The sequence below is a fragment of the Talpa occidentalis genome, unplaced genomic scaffold, assembly GCF_014898055.3.
Source record: "Talpa occidentalis isolate TD23 unplaced genomic scaffold, MPIMG_talOcc4v2.1 talOcc4.2, whole genome shotgun sequence".
In the NCBI taxonomy this organism is placed as follows: Eukaryota; Metazoa; Chordata; class Mammalia; order Eulipotyphla; family Talpidae; genus Talpa; species Talpa occidentalis.
In genome coordinates, this window is record NW_023602073.1 from 126896544 (window position 1) to 126921040 (window position 24497).

The window sequence follows — 24497 nt, forward strand, 5'->3', positions numbered from 1 at the left end:
ACCTGATTGCTAGCAAGGAGGGCAGCACAACCAGCCATTTGCTGGTAATAAGCAGAATTTCCTTTGAAATTTCGAAGAATTAAAAGAACTAAATCCATCAAATGAATGAGGCAAAATGTAACAGAGACTTTCTGAATTGCTGAGCTCTTCTGTTTCACATGTAAGTAGTCACTTTCCTAGGTGCCTCATTAGCATAATTATGATTTTGACAACTTTTCAGCAGTTGAAAGATAACTTCTAGGACACAATTTCTGTCGTTTTAAACTAAATTTCAACCAAATTTTTTTTATATTATATTCACAAATTCTTTAGCAAGGGAATGCAGATAATTTGATAAGTGCCACCCAAAGGCCCTGGCCTTGTGGTATGGGTCAGGCAGGGCTCAAAGGCTCCCAGGAGCCCCCTCTCCGCTGAGTGTTAACAGCCAGCGGTGGAGAAATTCCCGGGGCTCTGCAACTACTTCCTCTGGCAAGTTCTTTATACATTCATGTCGCATGTCTTAAAAATTTTCAGAATAAATTTGGAAAACATTTAAAATCTATAGGATGATTTCACTTCTTTTTCCATGTTGACTTCCAATGTTATCTTTTAAGAAGTTGCTTTGTGAAGATATGAAAAAGAGATTGGAAGAGCTCCAAGCCTCTTCAGATAAACTTCTGACTGACTTTACTTGCCCGAGGTAACACAGTAATATGAAATAAGTGACAAATTTTAAAACACAATACAGGTTACTTCTCCAGTGGAATATGCACCAAATGAAGCTGAAAGCAACACACCATCTTCTTTCTGTTCAAAAATAATCACTTTGTGCTTAAGAATTTATCTATTACAGATTACTGATGAAAACGTTTTTTTCATAGACCATCTTCGTTCATTTCAAACTATCAACACAATTAAAATAATCAAGCTATGTTATACTAAAAATGTATCTGTAACACAGCAAACATAAATTTCAAAATCAGCAAGTTTTTTTATAATTAAATAGGATGATTCTGAAGACATTCAAAAAGCCAATAAGTTACTTACTTGTATAATATAATTCATGTTGAAATATTTCACTTTGAACACAATCAAAAAAGGGTTAGAGAACGTGTCTACACCAGCAAGAATCTACACATATTTGAAAATTGTGAAATTATATCAACAGACAACATAAAATGACTAATTACAAGTGATATTTGAGTTCTGAAAACAAGTGCAACCAACAGATTCTCAACCAAGTACACTCATAAAATCTCATGTTTTACTAATTTACCATACCTTTCCTTCAATGAGCTGCACGTGTGGGGCTTTAACTGGGCTTCTGATGTCCCTCCTGCCATCCCCATCTTGCACCACGGCAGTGCTGACCCCTCCAGGGCCACGAGCTGAAACCTCCCCAGCAGGGCCACGAAAATCCTTCATAAGACATTGGTCCACAACACCAACTGGAGCTAGTAAAGAGTCATCAGTGGTCATTCAAATGGAACAACTTAATGGAACTTTCCCCCTTACACAGATAAACAGACAGCTTGAAGTCAATCAACAGAACAGAGACACTGCTTCAGTTCTGAAGTTACAAACATATGAGATAAACTCATTTTTAAACATTTAACAATTTCTAACAATATTCTGAATTTTTACCCATTGAACTACACCAACCTCTCAAACCAGAGATTTCTGAAAGCTATAAACTGATCCTGGAATTGACCAGTAGGAGGAGCTCCAAGACCAGCGGAAAGACCAGAGTTCCGTACTGTCAGAATTAGTGCAGGCAATATTTAAATTCTCTGTGGTCTCTTTAATCCTGCCTGAACTTATTTCTGAATCTATCTATCGTAGCAACTAATTATCAAGTTATTAAAATGACTTGCTTCAATTAAGTTTACAGAATTCCTTCATGAAGCAACCTTTTGTGTCAACACCAAAGTTAGAATAAGAAAGGAAAGGTAGATTTTAGAGAATTAATTTCTGATTATGTCAAATATTTTCATTTTTCTAACCTCCCTCCTGAATGACTTAACCTACAGTAAATCTAGCACAAATCCAATACACTCCCATCAGTTCAATCCATTGTAAGAACCCTCTCGATCTACACACCTTCACAGGCCCTGTCCATAAATATTTCTTCCCCAGTTGTTTTCTTTTTCCAAAACACCGTCCTCTTAGTGCTCAAGACATAAACCTTAAAGTCTCTTTGTTTTTCCCTGAACCAGTAAATTTAATAGAGTTCTTGAATATATTTCTAAATGTGGCCAGTTCCTCCTCCTCCTCTATTTTTCCTCAGGTCCCATTTATGATTTTCATAGCCCTGAATACTCATACTTTTGAAAGTCTACACCAAATCATGTTAAACATTAAAATGAATTCACCTTAAATAAATTATTTTCTAGGTTTTTGAACTTTTGAGAAGATTTTAATAATTTTCCCAGCTATGAGTGTGTCTTTAACGTATGATGACGGTTTCTAAGCACCCATTGGACATACATAAGCACCCGTCAGAAATTACTGCAAGATGAGAAAGCTCTGCTCTGAAAATGGCTTCAAATGTAATTGTACCAAAATTTTAATGTATATCAAATTTAAAGTTACATTATGAAGTTGACAGCAGCTGATACAGATATTTTTTAATGCCAGTTTGTGATTTATAGGGACTTTTTAAACTTTGTTTTTTGTATTTGGGGGTCAACAATTTTTTCAGGTCTTAAAACAATTATAGAGCCCAGGCACTAGCATTTGGAGCCAAATGGCTAACTGGCCTACTTCCATCAGAGGCAAGACTACACCACTCTCACCCAGACTATTCCTCATAGTCTGGCTTCTGTCTCCTTTCATCATCTGTCATGTTACCAGGTGATTTTTTTAAAAAGTAATACTGTGCTCTCATGAACTCTGCATACATGAGTATACACATGTATACACATACACACACTTACATATACATGTATAGTCACAAGGTAAAGCAAATTTAATAGAGTTCTTGAATATATTTCTAAATGTGGCCAGTTCCTATAACACCTCAACTAAAAGCCACATTCCTCAGCATGCCCTGCAAGGTTCTGCATGACCTGGCCCTGCCCACCTCTCCCTAGCCTTACTAGAAATTCTGAGTACACTGGCCTTTCTGCTCCTGAAATTGATGAAACTCTCCCTAATTTTATAACCTTCACATCTCCTCTTCCAGCTACCTGGAATGTTTTCTCTGCCTCCCTCTCGTGCTTCAAATCTCAACATTCTTTCCCTGATGACCCGATCTATGTAGTGTCCCTGCTTATTACACCTTCCCACTTCCAAAAATTCATTTCTCTCCTCATTCTCAAATGCATCTCCATCAATAGATCTCTTAAATGACTGGTTTGCCTCTTCTGGAGTTTGATTTTTCAACCACAGAATGTCACTGTTCTAACATAGTTGTTTTAAGATTGATTTTTATTTTGATAGTTTATCTTGGCTATCACTTTGATTTTACTTTCCATGTAATAACTAAAAGATTTTTAGTCTGTCAAACCTCAAAATGAAGAATATTTACATGTTAAAATTAATCTAACCTAACTTAAAAAGTAAACAGGAAAAAGAGAGTATAATAGATGTCAACAAAAATAAAAAGGTACATTAACAGGAAAAATAAAGTTCAGTTCCAGGTTACAACCTAGCTTTGCCTTGGGGGAAGAAAGGAAAACATAAGCTGTAACCAAATAGTTCACTGGCTATCTGGTGTTGTATTGGCATGAAAAGCCTATTTTTTTCACAAAAAAACAATCAACCTTTTGATAACTTGTCCATCTGATGAATTACAGTGTCCCCTACAACAAAAGGAAAAAATAATGGATTACTGAGCCATGTTTGTTGCTTTTACTTGTGAAAATCATTGTTTTCAGATACAGACCTACTATACCCTCTGCACTAACTGTGCCTACAAGATGGTGGGTTTCCGTGAACATAGCTTATATACCTCAAAGAAAATGCACTGCTTTACTTGCTTTGTTAAAACTCAAATATTTACAATCTGAATTGTGAAGCTGCACAGTTTAAAACAAATGGTGAAACAGTGTTCCAGAAAGAGGAATGATTTCTCTGAAGGCAATTAAACAACATTGACTGCATTTATTCAGCACTTGCATAAATTTCCTATGGCAAAGGGGAGAGAGGCTTGTGAAATATTTCCATGAATGGGTACATTTTTTAGATTTACTTGAAAAAAGCACTCTACTGTGGATGAGCTAGTGGATACTTTGATAGCTATTCTACATTAATAATTTACTAAATTCAAATCACTACATTTGGGAATATGGACATCTGTTTGAATCCGTTGATACTTCCCTTGCAGACTTTTTGAGCATTCTCATAAAACTATATGGAAGAGTCTCCAGAATCAAGATTATAAACTACAAATACAAAAATTCCCACTAATGACTCCTGGGAATTATCTACACATGTTCACATGGGTCTGCTTCCAAGTTTATTCCAGGCAAAACAGATCAAGGCCAAAGGGTTTCAACCCTTCACAAACCAGGAAACTTTTTTATCCATTAGCATATCTGGTCTGCTCTAGCTGATTATTTAAAATATAAGTTGTTAAATTTCAAATTTCAGGGCATCGCTGGTGGCGCAAGGGGTTAAGATGCAACCTATGAAGCTATTCGCAGCCACTGCAGCACAAGTTTGATCCCCGGCTAGGAAGCAACCCACATGGTGCAGCAGACCTCTCCTGACTCACCCGCTGCTCCCCTCAGCAGTGTATTTCAGTCAATCTGCCTGTTCTGTTCCCCACTCTGTCTCCGGTGAATCCTCTCACCCTCCACACCTCTGGCCTATACCCCAGTTCTTGTATGCATAATTTTTTTTTTAATTTCAGAAACATAACAGTAATAACAAGTAATCAAAAAAGGTTTTTCCTTATTAACATTAGTATAAAACAAATTTTCAAACTTACTATCACTATTTATATACATGTTTTGAGCTTACGCAACCAAAAAATGTTGAAAACTTCTGACAGAAAGTCAGCCACCTTAATTACTATTAGATAGAAAAAAATCAAGTCCTTCATAAAGCATTCTAATATGCTTTAGTTTTATATAAAACCTGCTATTAACTCAAAAGCAGACAAGGTAATAAGATAACATATACAAAGGGAAGCAACATCAGTATACTTCATGTATAATTTATATAAAACTACAAATATGTAGCTATTTAGAATTCTAATTAAAAAAAATGTACAAGTTCATACCTATCTACCTTTGGATGAAAAAGCAAGTGAACATATTTCCTTGTTTTGTTGTTAAAACATTGTACTTAGACTAATCCCTATGAAACTGTAATCCCTATGAAACTGTCATATGATGGACAATGTGGTACACTTGCAGTTTTGTTGTTTTGTATAAAGTCCATACCATGGACTTAAGAGTTTTTAAACTCATAAAAGCTTGATGATGCTATGAACATTTTTACGTTACTCTGAATAAAGGTTCAGTTACCACACCACAAACCCTGAAAATTACATTTTTGCCATTAATTAACAAACTTAAGTAATTAAGTCATGTAAATCACAATTAAGTCAGACTAGTAGAAATGTGTTTATCTAATATGTCACCATTGAGAAACCTTAATATTTGTATGCATTGCTAGTACAGAGAAAATTCAGGTTCAGAATGACAATTTCAAAATACTACATCATTATTTTCTCATGAGTGTAAGCAATAGCACTTTATTTACTCAGGGCAAAAAAAAATTTTGCTATCCCTCTAAGATATTTTTGGAGTCCATACTAACTAGATCAACATTTTCTGATCAGAAAATGTCTGATCAATATTTTCTAGATTAGAGAAATAGTAATGGAATCCAAAATCATAGTAAGTGTGCTCACCTCCATCTAGATTCCTGGAGACCCGTTTACTGGAGGTTCGCTCAAAGTGTGGGGCTGGTCTATCAATGAGGGTGCTGGCCTGGCGGGTCTGGGCTTGGGTACGGCCGCTGTAACGGAATTTGGAGCCCAGGGTCAGGAACTTGGCCTTTGGTGGCTGCTCTGGAGACACAAGCCTAGGGGTGGAGAGAAGGTGGGAAAGGACAAAATTAAACTTCATGGATTTTTTTAAAAAACTTCAAAGCTCCATTCTTTCATATTTCAGTTTATTAAGCATTACTACAATTAAAAAATGCAAGCTAAACTTTTAATGGAAAAGAACAGTACATATAAATCCTCCAAGACAGAGCTGTATGATAGTGATAAGATGGAAAAAATCCACATTCCTATACTCATGAATAATGTTTGCCTCAACCTGAGCAAAAGAACAGCTGTTCTCAGTGTGTATCAAAGGCTATTTATTTGTATTAACTTAAATCATTTATATAAACACATTTGACTGAATTCTTGCTTCTAGCTATAAGTGCCAAGCAGCAATCCATTACCATTAGTAATTCTTAATATTTATGTCTATTTCTCCTGGGAAAGAACATCTAACTCAGGAATCTGTTCCATCAAGCAATGCTTTCCCAGGAAAACAGAGCACTGAGTGGCTCTGCAGAGATGACTAACATCCTTTCTTGCCAGCATAATTCTGCTTAAATGCTGGGTTCATAATGAATGAAGTCCAATTTTCTTGAAGTCAAATACTTCCAGACTTATGCAAAAACATATTTTTAGTAAATGAGCCAATGCTGTCTGGAATATAAGAGAAATTCCCTCACTTGTGTTGTCTGATGTAGAGTTGGCAAAAAAAGTCTTTAACACAAAGGTAATCAAGATCTCAGAATTTATTAAATAAGATTTCAGTTGACAATTTCAGAATATGGAGAACTCCACCAAAATTTTCTCTATAGTTCTTGAAAGAAGTGTGATTTCCCAAAGTTCTTTACCAGGGATCTTTCTCTGCTTAATAAGCAATAAAAAGAGATTCAAGTCAAGGTAAAAGCTACATATAATCACACAGAGGTGATATTCCATCAATTCAGGGTTCTCAAGAGCACTAATCCAAAATGTGGTAGAATTAATCTGATGAAAGAACTGATACACTCTAGCTTTCTTGACTTCAATCTATTCATGTAAAGTAGCAGAAGTTTTTCTTGAAAACTTCCATTTTTCTGCCAACATATTTTCCAAGGAGACACAGATGATGATGCTGAGCAAGCATAATATGATGCTGGTCAGTGATTCAACCTGTACTTTGGGGAAAGCTGCATATTATTAAACTAGAATGTAGGAATAGAATTCTTATTGGTGCTCTGAATTCTTTTTCACAGTTGAGAAAACTGAGGTAGTAAAAGATTAAACATCACAGCACACTGATGCTGAATAACAACGGCAGGGTAAGAAACGCGATCACTTACATGCACTGTTCTCCTGGGTTTGGCAGGGTTCTCCACCTAGCAGCCTATGTAAACACAATCTAAGAATGCTCTGGAAGGAAGCAGTGATCTATAAGCTCAGTAGTGCAGTAATTAACACATTTTTCATTCTTGAAAAATGTTGGCAAAATCACATTTTTATAATCTATTTATGAAATGCACTATAGATACTGGGAGAACAACCAGTGGAAAAAAGAGACATTCCCAAGGGATATCTAAAAGGAGAAACATGCACTGATCACCCCAAAGGAAACTACTACTACTACACACTTACACACACACACACACACAATTTTCAATTCAACGTAAGACAACAAGTGTTGGCAAGGATCTGGAGAAACTGGGATCACTTCTATACTGTTAGTGGGACTGAAAAATATGAAAAATCATATGGAGACACCCTATGTACTAACAAAATCCAGCGATCCCACCTCTGGAATATTTATCAAAAAGAAATTAAATCAAAGTTTTGAAGAGATAGTAAGTAGCATTCCCATATTCAATGTTCACAATAGCTAAGATGTGAAAACAACCTAAACATCCCCTGGCAGATGAATGGGGAAAGAAAATATGGGAAAATACACAGTTGGAGAACTGTTAAGCCTTGAGAAAAGAAGGAAATTCTGCAACACTTAACAACATAGACAGACCTTGAAGACACTGTGCTAGACGCACAAGCAATGCATGATTCCACTTATGAGGTATTAAATTAGTCAAGTTCATAGAATCAGAGACAAGTACTGATTACCAGACAAGTACTGATTACTAATATATGATATACCTATGGTCAACAACAATGTATTATACACTGAAAATTAGTTAAGTGGACAGATATAAGTGATCTCACTTAATAAAATATTTATTTTTAAAAAGTATGACCCTGGTCCCCTAAATCATATACAGTTTTGTAAACCAATGTTACCTCAATAAAGAATTAATCTTTAAAAAAATAAAATACCAGAGTAAAGGAGAGTAAAACTGGGGTGTTTGGCTCCCTTTTGTAGCTTCACCTCAGTTGAGTATCATTTAATCAGAGGACATGTCTTCCTGAAATGAGCAGTGCCATAGAGAATTACTGAAATCTCTCATTTCCAATTCCAGTAACTGCCCCACCCATACCCCACACCGTGATAATAGAGTCTAGGAGTCAAACTCCAGTCATTAAACTTCTCTCAAATTACAACAAAATTTTAAATAGGAACAGGATGGCCACTATTGCAAATTATGAAAAATTATTAAGATTTATATATATAAATACATATATAAAAATATTTCCCCTCTTTCATTACAAAATTAATTGAACATGGAAAGAAGATCAAGAAATTTCTTATGCTTCAGAAAGTAATTTTAAGGGAAATTAAGAAAGCTTACAATAGTGTTTTCCCACTTTTGGATAATTGGTTATTTTATATAACTTTGCAGAAATTTGTATTAGGTCCTACATACAGAAAGTGCTTAATAAATATAGCTGTAACACCTTTTACTACATGAGTGAGTGCACTAGAATCTAAGTAACAGGAAAATCCAAAGACATGTCTACATACCCATTTTTCAGAGTTCTTTTTCTTGAAAGGCATTACACTTTCATAGCATAAAGAATAGTATTTAAATGTAGGATTTGGAAGAAGGGAAGTTGGGCTACAGTATCACATTCAGACACTCTGTAAGAACTACTACTGAATATTTTCTTAATTTAATAAATCATTAGACAAACTATGGCTACAAATACCCCTTTTTGAAATGTAAGTGATTATTTGTTTTTTTTCCCAATTATGAAAATAGGCTCTCGTTTATATAGGCTAGGAGAACATACCCAGTCAAATATCTAAGTCTAGATATTTAATTCTATGCAACCATATGTCTAGTTCAATTCGCTTTTCTTTTCGGTAATGGTTAGGTGGCTGGTTGCCATTAAATAAATGCCTATCAGAATAATTATTCACTTATCCACTTTGTAGAAGATACTTTCCCAACAAATATTAGTCAAAGAAATATGAGTAAATTATTTTATAGGTAAATATACATAACAATGCAAAAGATAAGTCATTAACTAGATGACATTTATTTCTAGCAGCTGGCAGTGATGACTATACACAAAGTATTAGTCTACAGATTAATTTTCTGATGGCAAAGAAATCCTTAAGTAATTAAGCTGCAATTAGATACAAATGCCAAAAATGGAAAAAAGGTTAAACATAGAAACTTATTATCTTTCTCTAAATGAATTTTTTTGGTGACTTAATAGTAAATAAATCTTCTAAGAAGTATAGACCAAGCAGTAAGATATCATTTCGACATCCCTTAATTATCTCCTTTTGATATTTTTATCTTCCAAATCAGTCCCTATCCTGCTAAGAATGATATCAAGACTATCATTTCACTTCGGAAAATTTAAAAGCTACAATAAGGAACTAATCATTATAGAGTATTAAAAGCATCGAGAAGATCATCTAAGTAATGATGTGTCACAAAGGAATTCAACTTTCACATACATAACTGCTTAAGAAGCATATTGTTTTAATTTTATAAAAATCCTGTCATCATAAATCAAATATTCACGTTTACCTACAGAAAATAAAGGAACATTTTAAGAAAAACCCACACATCAATTACTAAAGTCAATCATACATTTAATGAGTGTCATAGGTTTCCATAAAGCTCTCTGTGAAGCAAATGCACTTGGGATGCCTCTAGATCTACAATGCCAAGTTTAAATGGCAGTTTAATGTCATTGGAAGAACCTCACATTAATCTTGTTTAAACACGACCATCACACCAAAGAAGGACAGCACTAAGAAAAGGCAAGGAAGTAAATCTTGCAAACACAGCTGAGAAGCACAGTGAGTGGGACACTTGTGGGTGCTGGGAGCCACACTATCTGGATTTGAATTCCATATCCACCTCTTACTATGTGACCACAAGCATCTTAGCTTCTCTGTTTTTCAGCTTCTCCATCCAGAAAGTAAATGAAGATAATAGCACCTGCCCCATAATATTTGTGATGACTAACAGAATTAATCCACACACAGCACTCAGACTGGTGATGGGTTCCACCACGCGCTCAAACACAGGCTGCTACTTTATGATGCTCTTGTTCCATGGACACCAAGCCCGCTGAGGTGCAATCAACACAAAGATCAGGTTTTTTTTCTTTTTGTCTAATGGCTTCAATCTGAAAGTCATTTTAAATTTCTACAGAAATCATCTGCCTCTTTTGTGATAAACTGTAACAAAATAAAACCCATTGATTCAAAGCACTCTGCAGAAAAATGATTTGCCCTTTCTGCATTAGATATATGTTTTACATCATTTGTAAATGTAAAGGCCTTACACAAGGCCTAAAGATCTAAAAATGCTCTGTTAACCAATATCTCAAAAGTGTGCAGGAGCAAAGGTCTACTTTTAAATTGAAGTCATACTATGTTAGCAAAATGATGGAGGGACCTGAGGCTTTGCAGGGCTATCAGATACCTGAGAAACACCTGCTAGAAGAATGTAAGCCCAAAGACAGCACACACATGAAGGCATGGGCTTGAGAATCAGACAGCTTGGAGCCCACCTTTGCTCAGACTGGGTGACTGCTATATTCCTCAATAGGCACCTAGCTCTGAGCCACAGTGTCCTTAGTGGGAAGAGTGATGAATGTGATGGTACGAAGTAGAGCCATCAGGTGTGTGTGTAACAACCATGCATGCCCAATGCTTGGTAGCACCTGTCATTTCTGAAGTGATTATTGCTTATTTAACAGGGAAGGCTGTTGTATGTCCTGCCTGAATCTGTTATCTAACTCACATACATTATCTACTAGCCTTATTTGGGGCACACTCATATTGTCTTAGGGAGAAATTTGTCCCAGCTGATAAGTTGTAAATTTTTCAGACTTATATGACTGGTGTAATAAAGAATGATTCAGGTAAATTTTATGAGTTACATTTTCCTCTAAACTAAATATATTAGTCTTGAAAATAGGTATCTGTCAATTTAACTTGAAGAAGTCACTTGTATCAGCTGATAATTCACCTTAAAAATAGCACACTTTGGCACCAAACTATTTAATGATGATAAATATTATATGCCAGCAATGGTTCTAAATTTGATTCATGTGTATTATTTATTTACTTACCAAAACTACCCCGTAAAGACAGGTACTATTATCACCATCACATGGAAGTGATGACAGCACAGGTACAGAAATGGTGAGAGTGAGGGGAGATGCGGAATAAACCCAGGGCCAGCAAACTAGCTGGTTCATATGCAAAAAAGGACAGATTTGATAGCAGTAGAACACTCCTAACAAAGCAGCAAAATGACAGCCAGCCCACAGTGTTCAGGTTGGCTCGGGTAAGAAATTAAGCAGGGAAGCGTGCAAAAAAAAAAAAGTGAAACCTAAGATGAGTGGTGCAGGAAGAAGAGTGGCAGCAGGGCTGGGAGTATGTGGTGGCTGAAAGGCAGCTGTGATCAGAAAGTGTTGTTTGGACCATGACAACGCATGGCCAGGGCAACAGAAATGCATGTGGGAGTGGTCACAGACAAAGGAGACTTGACATTGCGGAGAACAAAGCAAAGTGCCACCGCCTCTGCCAGACTCTCCACTACCAATTCCTAATATGGAGAAGGTACCAGTAGCCATTCATGCTGTTTTCTTACAATTACCTGTAGAAAGTGTGATGTTCCACGCACACTTTCCATAGCTTTTTCGCCGCCCGATGGTTTGGCAGTTTGAATCCAATGGTGCTCTCAAATTGTTCCAGCTAGAATAAATCCATAAAACAGATGAGCCTATTTCTTTAAGAGCTCATGAGAAGCTACTGAAAAATAGATCAAATCTTTCTGTAAGAAGTAATATTTCTTTAAAAAGGTAACTATTTCCACATTTAATATAATTCTGCAAAATGATTTTGTCACAGACTGCATATTAGTTTCTACGAAAAGCAAGTATCAACTACCGACATAAGTCAACTGTCCCTCAATGTCCACTAAAACTCCCTGTACCACTGATCTCTATGACTCAACAGCAACAACAAAACAATTCCCCACTGTGTGGCAGGCACTACTACTCTTTCTTTTCCTGAAGGGCATAGCTCTTACGCAGCTTTTTTTTTAATCCATAGGGAAATAATGCAGGTTTACCATCAAGAATTCTGTTTCTTTTTAACCATAGAAAAATAAAGAATAGTTCATTTTCTTAAAATTCAGTGGAAAAAATTCCATCAGCCTGTACCACAGAGAACACCGAAGAAGAGTGATTAGACATGCGAGGGGCTACCTGACTTTGCTTACCTCTGCTGGCCTCACTTTAATGTAGAAGTTGCTGCGTTTATAGGAAATTTTCAAGATTTTTGGCCAAGCAAAACGATTGATTCTCAGTCTGTCTTTGTAAATGAGAAGCCCATTAGCGCACACACCCAGCTTGATGTCCACGCCTTCTGAGTCCTGCCAAGCATAAGCCATTTGACCATGGTTAGAGCTGTGAAAATTACATAAATCAGGAAGCAAATTATCCCTCCTGAACCATGACCAGGAAGGCCAACTGAAAAGATGAGCATTTTAAATTTCTGTGACAGTACACAAGGTAAGAGAGGGAGTAGGACACACGACACATCTTCAGACTATTCATCTCCAGGGATCAGATCTGATTTGCCAAGGAGGTATAGCGAAGATGGCTACAGATACATTATTCTTCAAAAGGCATAATTCATATGCTGTCAAGTCATTTATAAAAGCTAAAGGAGAAAAAAGGAAGTAAAACCTCATCTAGCAGTCCTGAAGATTGAGAGATAAATTTTTTCCTGGAGGTTATTCCAGCCATTGGGAATGGCCTGTCGGCCCCCAAAGGTGTTTTCAGCCAGTTTACTTTAGGCTCTTAAAATTATTCCTGTATTCTGCAAAACAACAGTCCCTCACAGAAAATTTCCCTTCTAGGCTAGCAGCAGTGAAATCTTTGAATTCTTTCCAGCAGTTTTTCCAATAACTCAGAATGCTGACCTCCAGTTAGCATTACAGCTCTTCTTTGATTGGCATATTTCAAAGATCTCAGACTATTCAACTTATCGATACTGTTTTCCTTCCCCAGTGTTCAAATCTGGAATAGACAGTAATCTACAATAATCACAAGTTGAAAGACTTTTTTTAAAAAATAAATTTACAGACAAAAGTGAAAAACTGCCTTCTCATATTTCAAGTAGTGAGGAGTATTCAATATATACACCACATTTAAAATCTACAAATCATTTTTTATCTTTCAGGAAAGAGCTGGATCTCATTCAAGATATGCAAAATTGAACAATAGTATTCAAAAATATTTCACAGTTTCAGAAATCATTAACATGGAATAATTTCTCAAAAAAATGCTCAAAAAAATGCTAAAACAAATACCCTAATTAGTCTAGTTCTCAATTCAGTAAAACATCTCAACTATCTTGCTACTGAAAACAATCTAATACAATCTAATTTTAACACCATTTAAAAAAAAAAAGAAGTATAGAACTGAGTAACTGACACCAAGAGAACTGGTTTCTCTGCTTGATTTAAAAATCAAGTCCATGGGTAGCTTTATTCACCCATATCTGGCAGCCACAATTCTCTCTAGGAAGAGAGGAAAAGTCTGCGGTGGATCAGGCACAGGTGCCCAAGCAACTTGGCACCAGACATGGATGGTATGATTGCCAAAAACACCAGCGGCCATGGCCTCAGGGAGCAGCCAGAAGGTTGCCCGAGAAAGCAGGTTCTCACCACAAATAAGGAGGCAGCTCTCATTTGAAACACTGAACAAAGTTATCTCTAGTCAAAAGCAATCTTCACATAGCACACTGAAGCTATTTTATCTGACGAAAAAGCACAATGTGAATTCATTTAAATCGGCTGATTTTTAGTTCTACAAATTGCTTTAGAATTATCAGTATTTGAGTAAACAGGAATTACACAAAGGATAAGATGTAAAAGTGCGGGGGGAGCAAAAGTGGTGGGGTCAGGGATGGGGGGAAGCATGCTTTTATCCTCCATTTGATTTCTACTTCTAGCAACAAAGCGGGGGGAAAAGCCAATAAAAATAAGTATTCTCAGGCCTCCCTGGTGGCGCAGGCGGTTGAGCGCAACGCTATGATGCTGTCCACAGCCTCTGCAGTGCCGGTTCGATCCCCGCCGGCCTCGGAGCAACCCACATGGCCAGCAGACCTCTCCTGTCATGCCCACTACTCCCCTCAGCAGTGTATCTCATCAGTCTGCCTGTTTCAACCCCCACTCTGTCTCTGGTGAATCTTCTCACCCTCCCACACATCTGGCCTGTGCCCTGGCTCTTGTATAAATAAATAAAAAAAAATCTTTAAAACAATAATAAGTATTCTCTGCCCTGCTCATTGTACAGGAAGCTGCTGTATCAAAAGGATCCCATGCCCACGGACTTCCAAATACGTTCAGCCTCTGGAAAATTCCTGAAGATCAGAGAGGAGAAAAGGAAAGGTGTTCATGGTGTTTAAAACCCAGATTCCTTCTGTTTGTCACCTGAGGCTGGCGGAGTCCCTGACAATGCGCACCTCGCACACACAGTCCTCTCTACACAGAGCTCTCCTGAGTTCTGGCTCCCACTCTGCTCTCACCCCTTCAGACCCAGCGGGGTTAGGAGTACTGCCGTTATTTGCTCAGAGATATCAGCCTATTCTAGCAGTTTCCCTGTAACTTTGTCAAGAATCCTTTGATTCAACACCCTTCAACCTGTCCTCATGTGAGTATGCCATTAATAACTCTTAGGATAATAAAATAATAACTTAATGAAATATAAATATAGGCACAAAACTTCAAACTATACGTAAAATTCTTTTAATTGATACTCTTTTGAACAAGCCACAACTATCCTGCTTATTAAATATTACCTAATGCATTTATCAAATGAAAAACAGAATGAAGCAATGAATGCTACTTTGAATTTTTTTCAAGGTGACCTGCTCCTAGTCACAAAACAAGAAATGAAATTATACTTAAAATAGAGCTGGCAGCTATTTTAGTTCTCTAAGATGCAACCAATTGGTTTTAAAACCAAGAATTCTGAAAACTTGTAGTATTATCACTTAGTATCTGGATTCTAACTAGTGATCAACAAAGTAGCAGATGTAATATTTACAAGTAGTGAGAATATCAGGGTTAGAGGTTTTTGGGGTCCTACCCTGTTCTTTCCTCCCTCATTATTTTGGCTTCTTGGCTAACCCAGGCTGTGCCTGTCATAGAGAGAAACTGAGCTGAAAAACATTAAAGTGTTAGGAAGATGTGTTTCACCGTCTATTAGGATAATTTACAAAAAAATTATTAGGTACATAATCAGGAATTGCTGAATATGAGATCTGGGCAAGTCATTCTCTATATTGTGTTTTACGTAGCTGGAAAATAAAAACATTTAAATCTTAAAGAAGACAGTGTTATGAAAGTACTTTTAAAAATGAAAGGTACACAGTACCTAGCAGTTCAAAATGAGGCTGCCAGAGACTATTTAGTGACAGAAAAAAGTCTGGGGAAAAAAAGAAATAACGGGTAAACAAATGATGCCTCCCATAGCCATAAATCCCACCAACAGTCACCAAAGCAATATTATGAGAATCCCAGGTGAGGGCAAGCTGCCTCTTCCCAAAATTGAACTAACGCTATTCTGAAACTGAAGCCCTCGCAAAACTTCAGTCAACAGGCTGGAGAGACGGCACTTCCCATGATATTTACAGTACCTTGGCTGGATGCAGATCAACACCATACATGGACAGCCGCTTCGCATTTTCTAAGAACTGAGAATCAGCTTGTGCTGGAGATAAGCCCCTAAGAATCGAAAGAAACAATATCATATCATGGATGGATGCAAAGCAAATGTGGCGCAAATGGGAAAAGGAGTGCTTGAGCATGGAGAGTTTAGGGTAGCAGGAATATTCCAGCTTAACTGGCAGACAAGTAAGGAAGAGGTAAGAAGACTCGACTGTCAACCTCTAGCTTTCTTAAGATTCTCTAAGATAAAACTGTTTGTTGCAAGAAAGTACGAAACTCCACCTTTACCATTTTAGAAAAGTTGTTTCTGGTTGTTTTCGGGGGGAAGAGGAAATACCAGCAATGATGGACACAACAATAAATTAACTAAGAATGAAAAAGCGATGTCATTTTTGTGAAATGAGACAATTTCATACTCCATAATTTTATCTCACCAGATTGACAATATGAAAATCAGAAATATTTGTATTTTATTTTATACCTATGGTAGAGAGCCCCTATCATATTCTGTCCAGAATGACTATTTCCACTCCTATTTATATCCCCAACTAAAAAGTTCTAAGTACCTAAAGAATAGGATCATGTCCATTAATCTTCTGATCCTCCATAGCATTTTAGTACTTGATATTTCCAATTCAAATTATATAATAAATGTATATTGAATAGAATTGGAATAAAGCTAATAAAATATTGAGTCAAATATAGCATTTACTATTCTTTTTTTTTTTTAATATTTTTTTTTTTTTTATAGAGGCATGTTTTATTTATTTATTTTATTTGTTTGTTTGTTTTGTTTTTACATGCACTGGGTACAGTCAGAAGTGCGGGAGGGTGAGAGAATTCACCAGAGCCAGAGCAGGAAGCAGAGCAGGCAGAAGGACCGAAGCACACCGCTGAGGGGAGCAGCGGGCGGCAGGAGAGGTCTGCGCGCCATGTGGGACCCTCCTCTGGTGGCCGGGGAGCAGCCGGGGATCGAACCGGCGCCACAGAGGCCGCGGGCAGCTTCGCAACCCAGCGCTCAACCGCTGCGCCACCGGGGAGGCCCTACTATTCTTTTTTAAAGAAAGGTCAATGAATGTGGTCTGTTTAAAAACTGCTATTCTCTAAAAGTTCCTTTCAAATCATTTTAACTAAAATTTTATAAACTTTGTAACATGGGACCAACTATAAATTTGTAAGTGTTCGTAAAATCTCTGCTTAATCAAACAAGTATTTTATTTTCACACAAAATAAAAGTTCTCAAAGTGTACTATGATATTTAAGTAGTTAAGTAATCCTTAAGTAAATGAAAAGGTCGCCTTTTGTGACCAGAGAAACCACTTGTATGTTTTGGTTACTAGCCCTACATCCATTACCACCCACATTCTGATTTAAATACTCATGCCTTGTTACTGCCCTAGTTTTCTTATCAAATATGGCAGAATATAGATGCCAGAACACTGGTTGTATTATTCCATTGTATTCCAAAAATATAGTTCAGTTGCATTCAGCTGTGGGTATGTTTGTTTAAAGTGATATATGTGTTGAAGGATAAGATTGGGCGTAGGAAGGAGGTACCATCGGGAAGAGTGTATTGAAAACATTTAGCCGCCTGAGCAGAGTTCCTTATATTATGGTCACAAAGACAATGAAAGGCTATCTCACAGGCTGCAGGCTGCCTTGATTAGTACTGGGTGAAACTCCAAAGGGAAAAATTGGACAATCCCATAAATAGTGTTCAAAGGTCTAGTAAGTGCTATAAGAGAAGCTACTTAAAACTACCAAGGCCATTTCTGCTCCAGGAAGCAAATCAACACACCTGTGGGTTTTATGCAGTTCTGCTACCTTTTCTTCCAGCTCCTTAGTCTGAGTGGGAGCAAACTGGAAGTCACTGAGGTCATTACTGCCATGTTCTTCTGGGTCATAGTCTCCAAGTTCAGCCTGCAGAGTGTAAGATCCCAGCAGAGCATGCGTCACAAAGGAGCAGGGCAGGCGGCCAGAGACAATGTCCTGCCGGAGCTGAAGGCACAAGAAGTATCTGTGAGGAGCAGGGGGAGAACAGTTAGTTAACAGCACAGCACTCACAATCTTCGAGTTCTACTATTACTTTGAAACCACACACACAACATCAGCTCTCTTCTTATCCACAGCAAAACAAGTCTTCTCTAGTAAGAAGCCTATCTTCCATTGAGGACTTCTAACCTGTGATTTAGTAACAGAAACTAAATCTACAAGATTAATGGAATGGAAATTCTGAACCACTGTTCTGGAAAGAGTGCACGTTACTATTATAATAAAGGGTTTGTGATGGAAGGTAAAATTTCCAATCACTTGGAAGATACTTGGATTCAAAACTGTTAATCAAAATTAGCATACTATTCAAAAGTTGTGAAGATTAATGAGATTTTCTCAAGAGCTGCAAATCTTAAGTTTTTGTCAGAAAAGCTAAGGTCATCCACCGCTTATTCTCCTAGTTTTCTAGAAATGTACACAACTGACAGTTCTCTGTGGCTTTATGAATTGCCTTTTAATATAAAAATCAACCTTTTCAAACCTCCTCTCACTAGAGTTAAAACGTCCTATAAGTGGACAAGGCAAAGATATCAAGGCACTTGTGGATTTAAATGTTCCTTGATAGCCAAATAATCAGTTACTTTCAGAATCAATAAATGCACTCTTGCTTCTTCCTACTACACTGAATCTTTTATTTGCAACTTAAGCACATTTATAGCTAGGACAATCTCAGAAGAGATAGAAATAAAACAGCTATTGACACTTAGGTAAGAAAGTCTACCCTTTATCCTTTCCCTTGAGGATGGGGGAGGGATTATAATTCAATTCACATTTAAAAATACTTTTATAATAATAACAGTACAAAACACAACAACGCAAAAACAGACAACTATAAACCAGAGACATACTGCAGGGGAGGAGGAGGGAGAGGAAGGGAGGAGCACAGGGGATTGAGGTGATGGTGCTTGGGTGCCTTGGGGAAGGAAATTCTATGGGGACTCAATCTGAGGGGGTGGGGGGAAGCAAATATTGTTTTAAAAAAATAAAAAAAAAAACAACAAAAAAAAAAATACTTTTGCATTTCTACCCCATATCACCTTTTAACTTGTAAATACAATAAAAACCATCATGGCATTAAAATCAAATATTAAATATCAATATTTTTGAAAGTTGTACCATAGGAAACAAAGCTGCATTACTCAAATGTAAATGCAGAAATTAAATAAAATTGAATAAAAATTTTTCAAACTGGCAACATTTCCAACTATTTTGTAGTATTCATTTTCAAGGAAACATCTAAATTCAACTTGTAACAAAGTGTTTTGGTTTTATCCTAAAATTGCCACCATCCCCCTGGCCACAGAAATGAATAAAAACTAAGATTTACTTTCAAATATAAATATTAAGCACCTGGTGATATCTTCAGTCAATTGAGAAGGATCAGGAGGATAAAACTTCACATTAAAGGTGAACAGCCAGGGCAGATCTGTAATTATTAAAAACCATGGTTATTTATCCAATGAATAGAATGACTGACCACTTGTTTTGATAAAACTTAAAGGTCAGTGTACAAACAAAACAGACTAATTCCACTATATATCAGTTTGGAAATAGTCAATATTACAAGTTAAAATGCTGTCATTTATATACATTAACATTTAACTAATGTTTGATATATATGTTTTAGATGATTTAAAAAAACGTGTGGGCCTCCCTGGTGGCACAAGGGATTGAGATGCAACCTATGAAGCTATCCACAGCCACTGCAGCATGAGTTCGATCCCCGCCCGGGGAGCTACCCACATGATGCAGCAGACCCTCCCCTGAGAAAAGGACAGGAACTTATTTCTCTAAAGGGATCCAAATAATTCCACTGGCCTGAATTTAAAATTATGCTCAAAATTCACAGTATTTCTAAATAAAAATGAGAGAGACAGAGTGTGTGCATGTGTTATTACATCCTACACATTTTTTGAAGTTCTCACAATTGCTTTTATTTATGGACTTGAAAAATTTCTTGAATCCCATTCTCTTGGCTCAATATGTCATTTTGTCCTATTCTCGCCATCAGCACACTCACGTTCTCTCAAGTCAACTGATAATTACTGAATTGAATGACTACTGCAAACACACACACATACTTGTGATGGATTTGGCCTCAACACAGCACCATTCTATTAATAAAGTCACTCTTGTTAAATTTAAGAAACAGATTTCAGTTCTGCTTTATATATATAAAAGATAATGGGATATAGAACTTTCCTGAATATGTACTTGGAGGTGACTACCAACCCACAACTAAATAAAGTCATTGCGGGATTGTATTTCTTAATGGATCCTTACTTGTTTTCCAGGCATTAACAGTAGCACATGCTTGCCTGGATATGACTACAGAGATAAGTGTGTAACACATGTATTTTAAAAAGCATTTCCAATTGCAAAGTTGATAAAATATACCAGTACTACTGAAATTTTTAATTTAACTATATGCTCTTATCAAAATTTTACCAAGCTAAGTATAAGTAGTCCATCTAGTTATGGATTGCTTATATGATTTTCTTAAATCTTTTTATGGGTTATTTATGATTTTAATCACAGACGAGCACTAGATATGTACTTATATCTATATAGTCTTGCATGCATTTGAGGGGAAAAAAGGCATATTTTACAAAAGAACCAGGTTACTGGTTGTCAAAAGCATTAAGAATTAAAATTTACCTTTGACAAGTGTCTAACAACTGAAAAGTACAATAAAATCACACAGGGGCTGGGCTAAGATGGAAAAAGCAGCTCTTCATTCATTTTAACATAAGAGGTCAGTACAATTGCTGAAAATCCATTTCCTCAGCCCACTTTCATGATAGACACAGCACAGGATTCCATTTAAAGAACTAGCTCCACTCATTTGAATAAGTCAAATCCTATTTGTTAATGTTATCCCTTTTGCCAAACCACAAGGGCAAAAGTCCTGAAATAACTAAAAGAACTTCACAAATAATCAAAACATAAGTCATTATTCATAATCAGCAAGAGTTTTGCCTTCCCAAAATTAGGAAATCTCTATGATTCTGAAATGAGTGGCACACTAAAATAAACAAACAAAAGTGAAAACAAAACCAAAGGAAACAACTCAATGAATGAAACATCAATCATGTTTCAGAGGTTATCCTGTTCTCTCTAGGGTTTGGCAGGTCTGATTTCAGGGAAAGTGAAACAATCAAGCATCTGTACCTTCTTGCAGAGCATTTAACAGCTGTAGAAGGGACAAAGAATCAATTCCAAAGTTTTCCAGCAGTTTTATCCTTAAGTTAAACATAATATATTGGATCTACTTATTCCATTTTTTTTTCTTCTTCCCTTTTCCATCATGAAGCAAACATAAATGGATAAAACACCAAGATAAGAAGAACAGATGGAAGGGAGAGGGTGCGGAGGGCAGGGGGAGACCGCATGAATGCTGTAAAGTCAGGAATCACAATCAAAAGATAGATGACAACTATCCCATTTGCCTGGACCTGTTCCAGTTTTAGCACTTGAAAGTCCTATATCTTGAGAAACCCTTGGAGTCCTTCAGTTCTTAGCAAATTGAGAAGGTCACTGTAATCACTGTAATCAAAGATATAAACATAAAGAAAACAAAGAGGAGACTAGAAGGAGAGAAAATGGGAAAATAAAGTATATGCTCAGAATTTAAAAAAAAAAAAAGGCTAGAAGACAACCAAAAAGATTAATAATTTTTGAGAAAGAAAAATGAAAACACAGGTGGAAAACCTTGAAAGAGGAGACAGAAGGTAGATGGAAAGGAACAGAAGGGAAAATATAGATATGTTCCAGCATTTCCTTATTAGGAATAAGAAGCAGGGAAGTGAAACAATACAAAAGGCATTCTGCAGACAGCACTCAAGGAACTGGTTTCTCCCTGGACTGCCCTGGGGACAACAGTCCAGCAGAGCTGGTGCGAATTTTGTTCTCCTGCTTAAAAGTTCCAGCTGTTCATGATTCCTTACCTTTCTGCTTTGATCATTCAGACCCTGAAATAAATGACATATACAGATCCTTATGGGAGAATTTTCTGTGATGATAATGTTTCCTGGCACAGATCTCACAAAGCCATAGACAAGGCAACCTGCAGAGGCAGAATGTGTGGAGGGAGCGGTTGCCCATGCAGGTGGGACACCAGCAATCACATGGGGTGTGTGGGGCCCAGTGGACTGTGGAGGTACACTAGGTGCCTTGATGGTGGGTGTGGTGACACAGATCTGAAAAGGAGTGAACCTAAACCACTGAATCATATACAGTGCAGTATAACATCACCTCAATTAAAAAAACAGAATTAAAAAATAAATATACGTCACTGTGGGAATGTACAGTGAGAACAAATGGAGAGATGGAAGAAAAGGACAAGCAGGATTAACTACAAATACAGACTCAAACAGCACAAAATTGTCTTGGACTGTGGGACAGAGCTGCAGAGAAGGCGATGACCTCAGAGGATGGAGAAGATTGTTCTGCGTGCTTTTCACTCTGGAATCCTCTCTCCAGCAGATCCATGAACAGAGTATATATAGGCATCCAGGGTTAAAGATACGCTTATTTATTAAACTATATATTTCCAAACTTAAGTAGACAAAGCAACTGTCATTTAGCTAGAATAAAATCTACATAAAAATAAAAGTTACAGGAAAGCAGCGTCTCATTCTTTTCCCCAGAGAAAAAGATCGGGTATTATTTCACAGTGGTAGACACTGTGAGCAAATATTCAGGAACATGAGTCTAGAACCTGTGGACCTTCAGGAGCCCCTAAGTCATGAACAAAGCAAATAGTCATGACTGTACACAACTATGGTTAATATCCTTAACTTCCTATCTGATATAAATGCAAGCTAGAGCTGATCATTCCATCACTATTTTTATTCTAATCTAAATTCCTATAAATTTTATGAAAGACAGAAATAGGTAGATGCAGATTAACTTAATCATACTTCAAAGTATGATCATTTAAATACTCACTTCGCAGTTGTCTCTTTATTTCTTTTGCAGGATCTAACCAGTTCTGCAGAGAGAGGAGGAAAAAGGTTAATTAACCCATAAGTCATCTTCCAGAGTCCAAAATGGAACAGTTTATAGTTCACACTCATTTAAGTATAAACATATTTAATAAAGTGCTATTCAGAGCAGCTCTCACCTATTAGCATTCCATTGGGCTAAGGACTGATTTGTTTTTTAATATACTTGCTATAAATAAAATATTAAAACACTTCTAAGGTCAGTGTCTTGGGTCTAATTTTCTTGGATCTGAAAATTAAACACCTCTCCAAACTACGAGACTTATCTACATAAAGCCCTTATTTTATGTTGGAACAACAAGCAAACAGGCACTGTGGACAGTGAAATGAGATATGAGTCAAGGACAATAACTGGTTCTAATTCATGAAGTGTGAACTGCAAACCACTACCTAAAAGAATATACACCCCAATCAAACAAGTATCTTGAGTGTTAAGCCAAACCTTCCTTAACCCTTTTCTCTCCTGCAAAATGTTCAATATTGTGAAGTATTGTCCAAATCTTCCTTCCAATATCTTCCTTCCTGATCTTAATGTAATATCCCCCTTTCTTTTTTAACTTCATTACAAGTTGGAACTCATAATGATAAGGAACACCCTTTCACTTTCCCCTGATTTCTAGCATTAAGAAAGTTAACATAACATGATTATAGGCAACCATTATATCTTAAAGCAAAATAACAAAATTTGAATCACTAGGTTCAAACCACCTAAAGGACATTAAATATTTGACCTCCAAAGCTATAGGTAAAAGACAATGTTTTAATATACAACTCAACTCATATATGTGTTCAAACACAATTCGTATATGTGGGTTTTTTATATATATATATTGTACCTTGTCCTCAATTCATTATTAAAATTCACCTACCTTCTTCACTAACATAAGAGAGTGCATACATTTCTTGAAATGTAATAAACGGGTTCAAATAACTGGCTTTACAATAAATTCCATTCATTCTTAAAGTCTCCCAAATAATGAATTATGACATCTGTGCTTAAATATAATTTGATTTAGATACACAGAGCAAATAGTTTTTGTTTTTAGAAAATAGAAAATAATGACCTCATATCTTAAAGATACACTGAAATAGTATGATAATAACATTAATTTACACTATTAAAAAGAAGTAACAACAGAATGCTTTGAAAGCAAAGCTGCATGGACCCCTGTGGGTTTACTACCCCATTCAAACCTACCACCCCCACACTTAAGAGCAGCAAAGCTCCAAGGTGTACAAGGCTCTGTCCTAACACTGGTTATATTCAAACCTCTCAATAAAGAACCACCAGCGCTTGGTCCACTTTCCTATTACTTGTGTCCCAGCTGCATGGGCCATTGATGTGAAGGGCCAGTGGGACCCTCTAATGGTAGCTCCGTG

The 24497-nt window shown here is 36.7% G+C and overlaps 1 protein-coding gene across 14 annotated transcripts in view; it reads right to left on the reverse strand.

Annotated features, from left to right (window-relative positions):
- Positions 1–24497, reverse strand: part of EPB41L2 (erythrocyte membrane protein band 4.1 like 2) — a 196413-nt gene that overhangs the window by 41153 nt on the left and 130763 nt on the right. For all 14 annotated transcript variants that reach the window (XM_037520381.2, XM_037520384.2, XM_037520382.2 and 11 more), the window contains 8 exons: positions 23062–23104; positions 19462–19537; positions 17858–18076; positions 16029–16116; positions 12601–12753; positions 11974–12071; positions 5843–6015; positions 1261–1433 (listed from right to left, as the gene is read on the reverse strand). In XM_037520381.2, the coding sequence (XP_037376278.1) occupies positions 1261–1433; positions 5843–6015; positions 11974–12071; positions 12601–12753; positions 16029–16116; positions 17858–18076; positions 19462–19537; positions 23062–23104 (1023 nt within the window). The remainder of the gene's footprint in view (positions 1–1260; positions 1434–5842; positions 6016–11973; positions 12072–12600; positions 12754–16028; positions 16117–17857; positions 18077–19461; positions 19538–23061; positions 23105–24497) is intronic.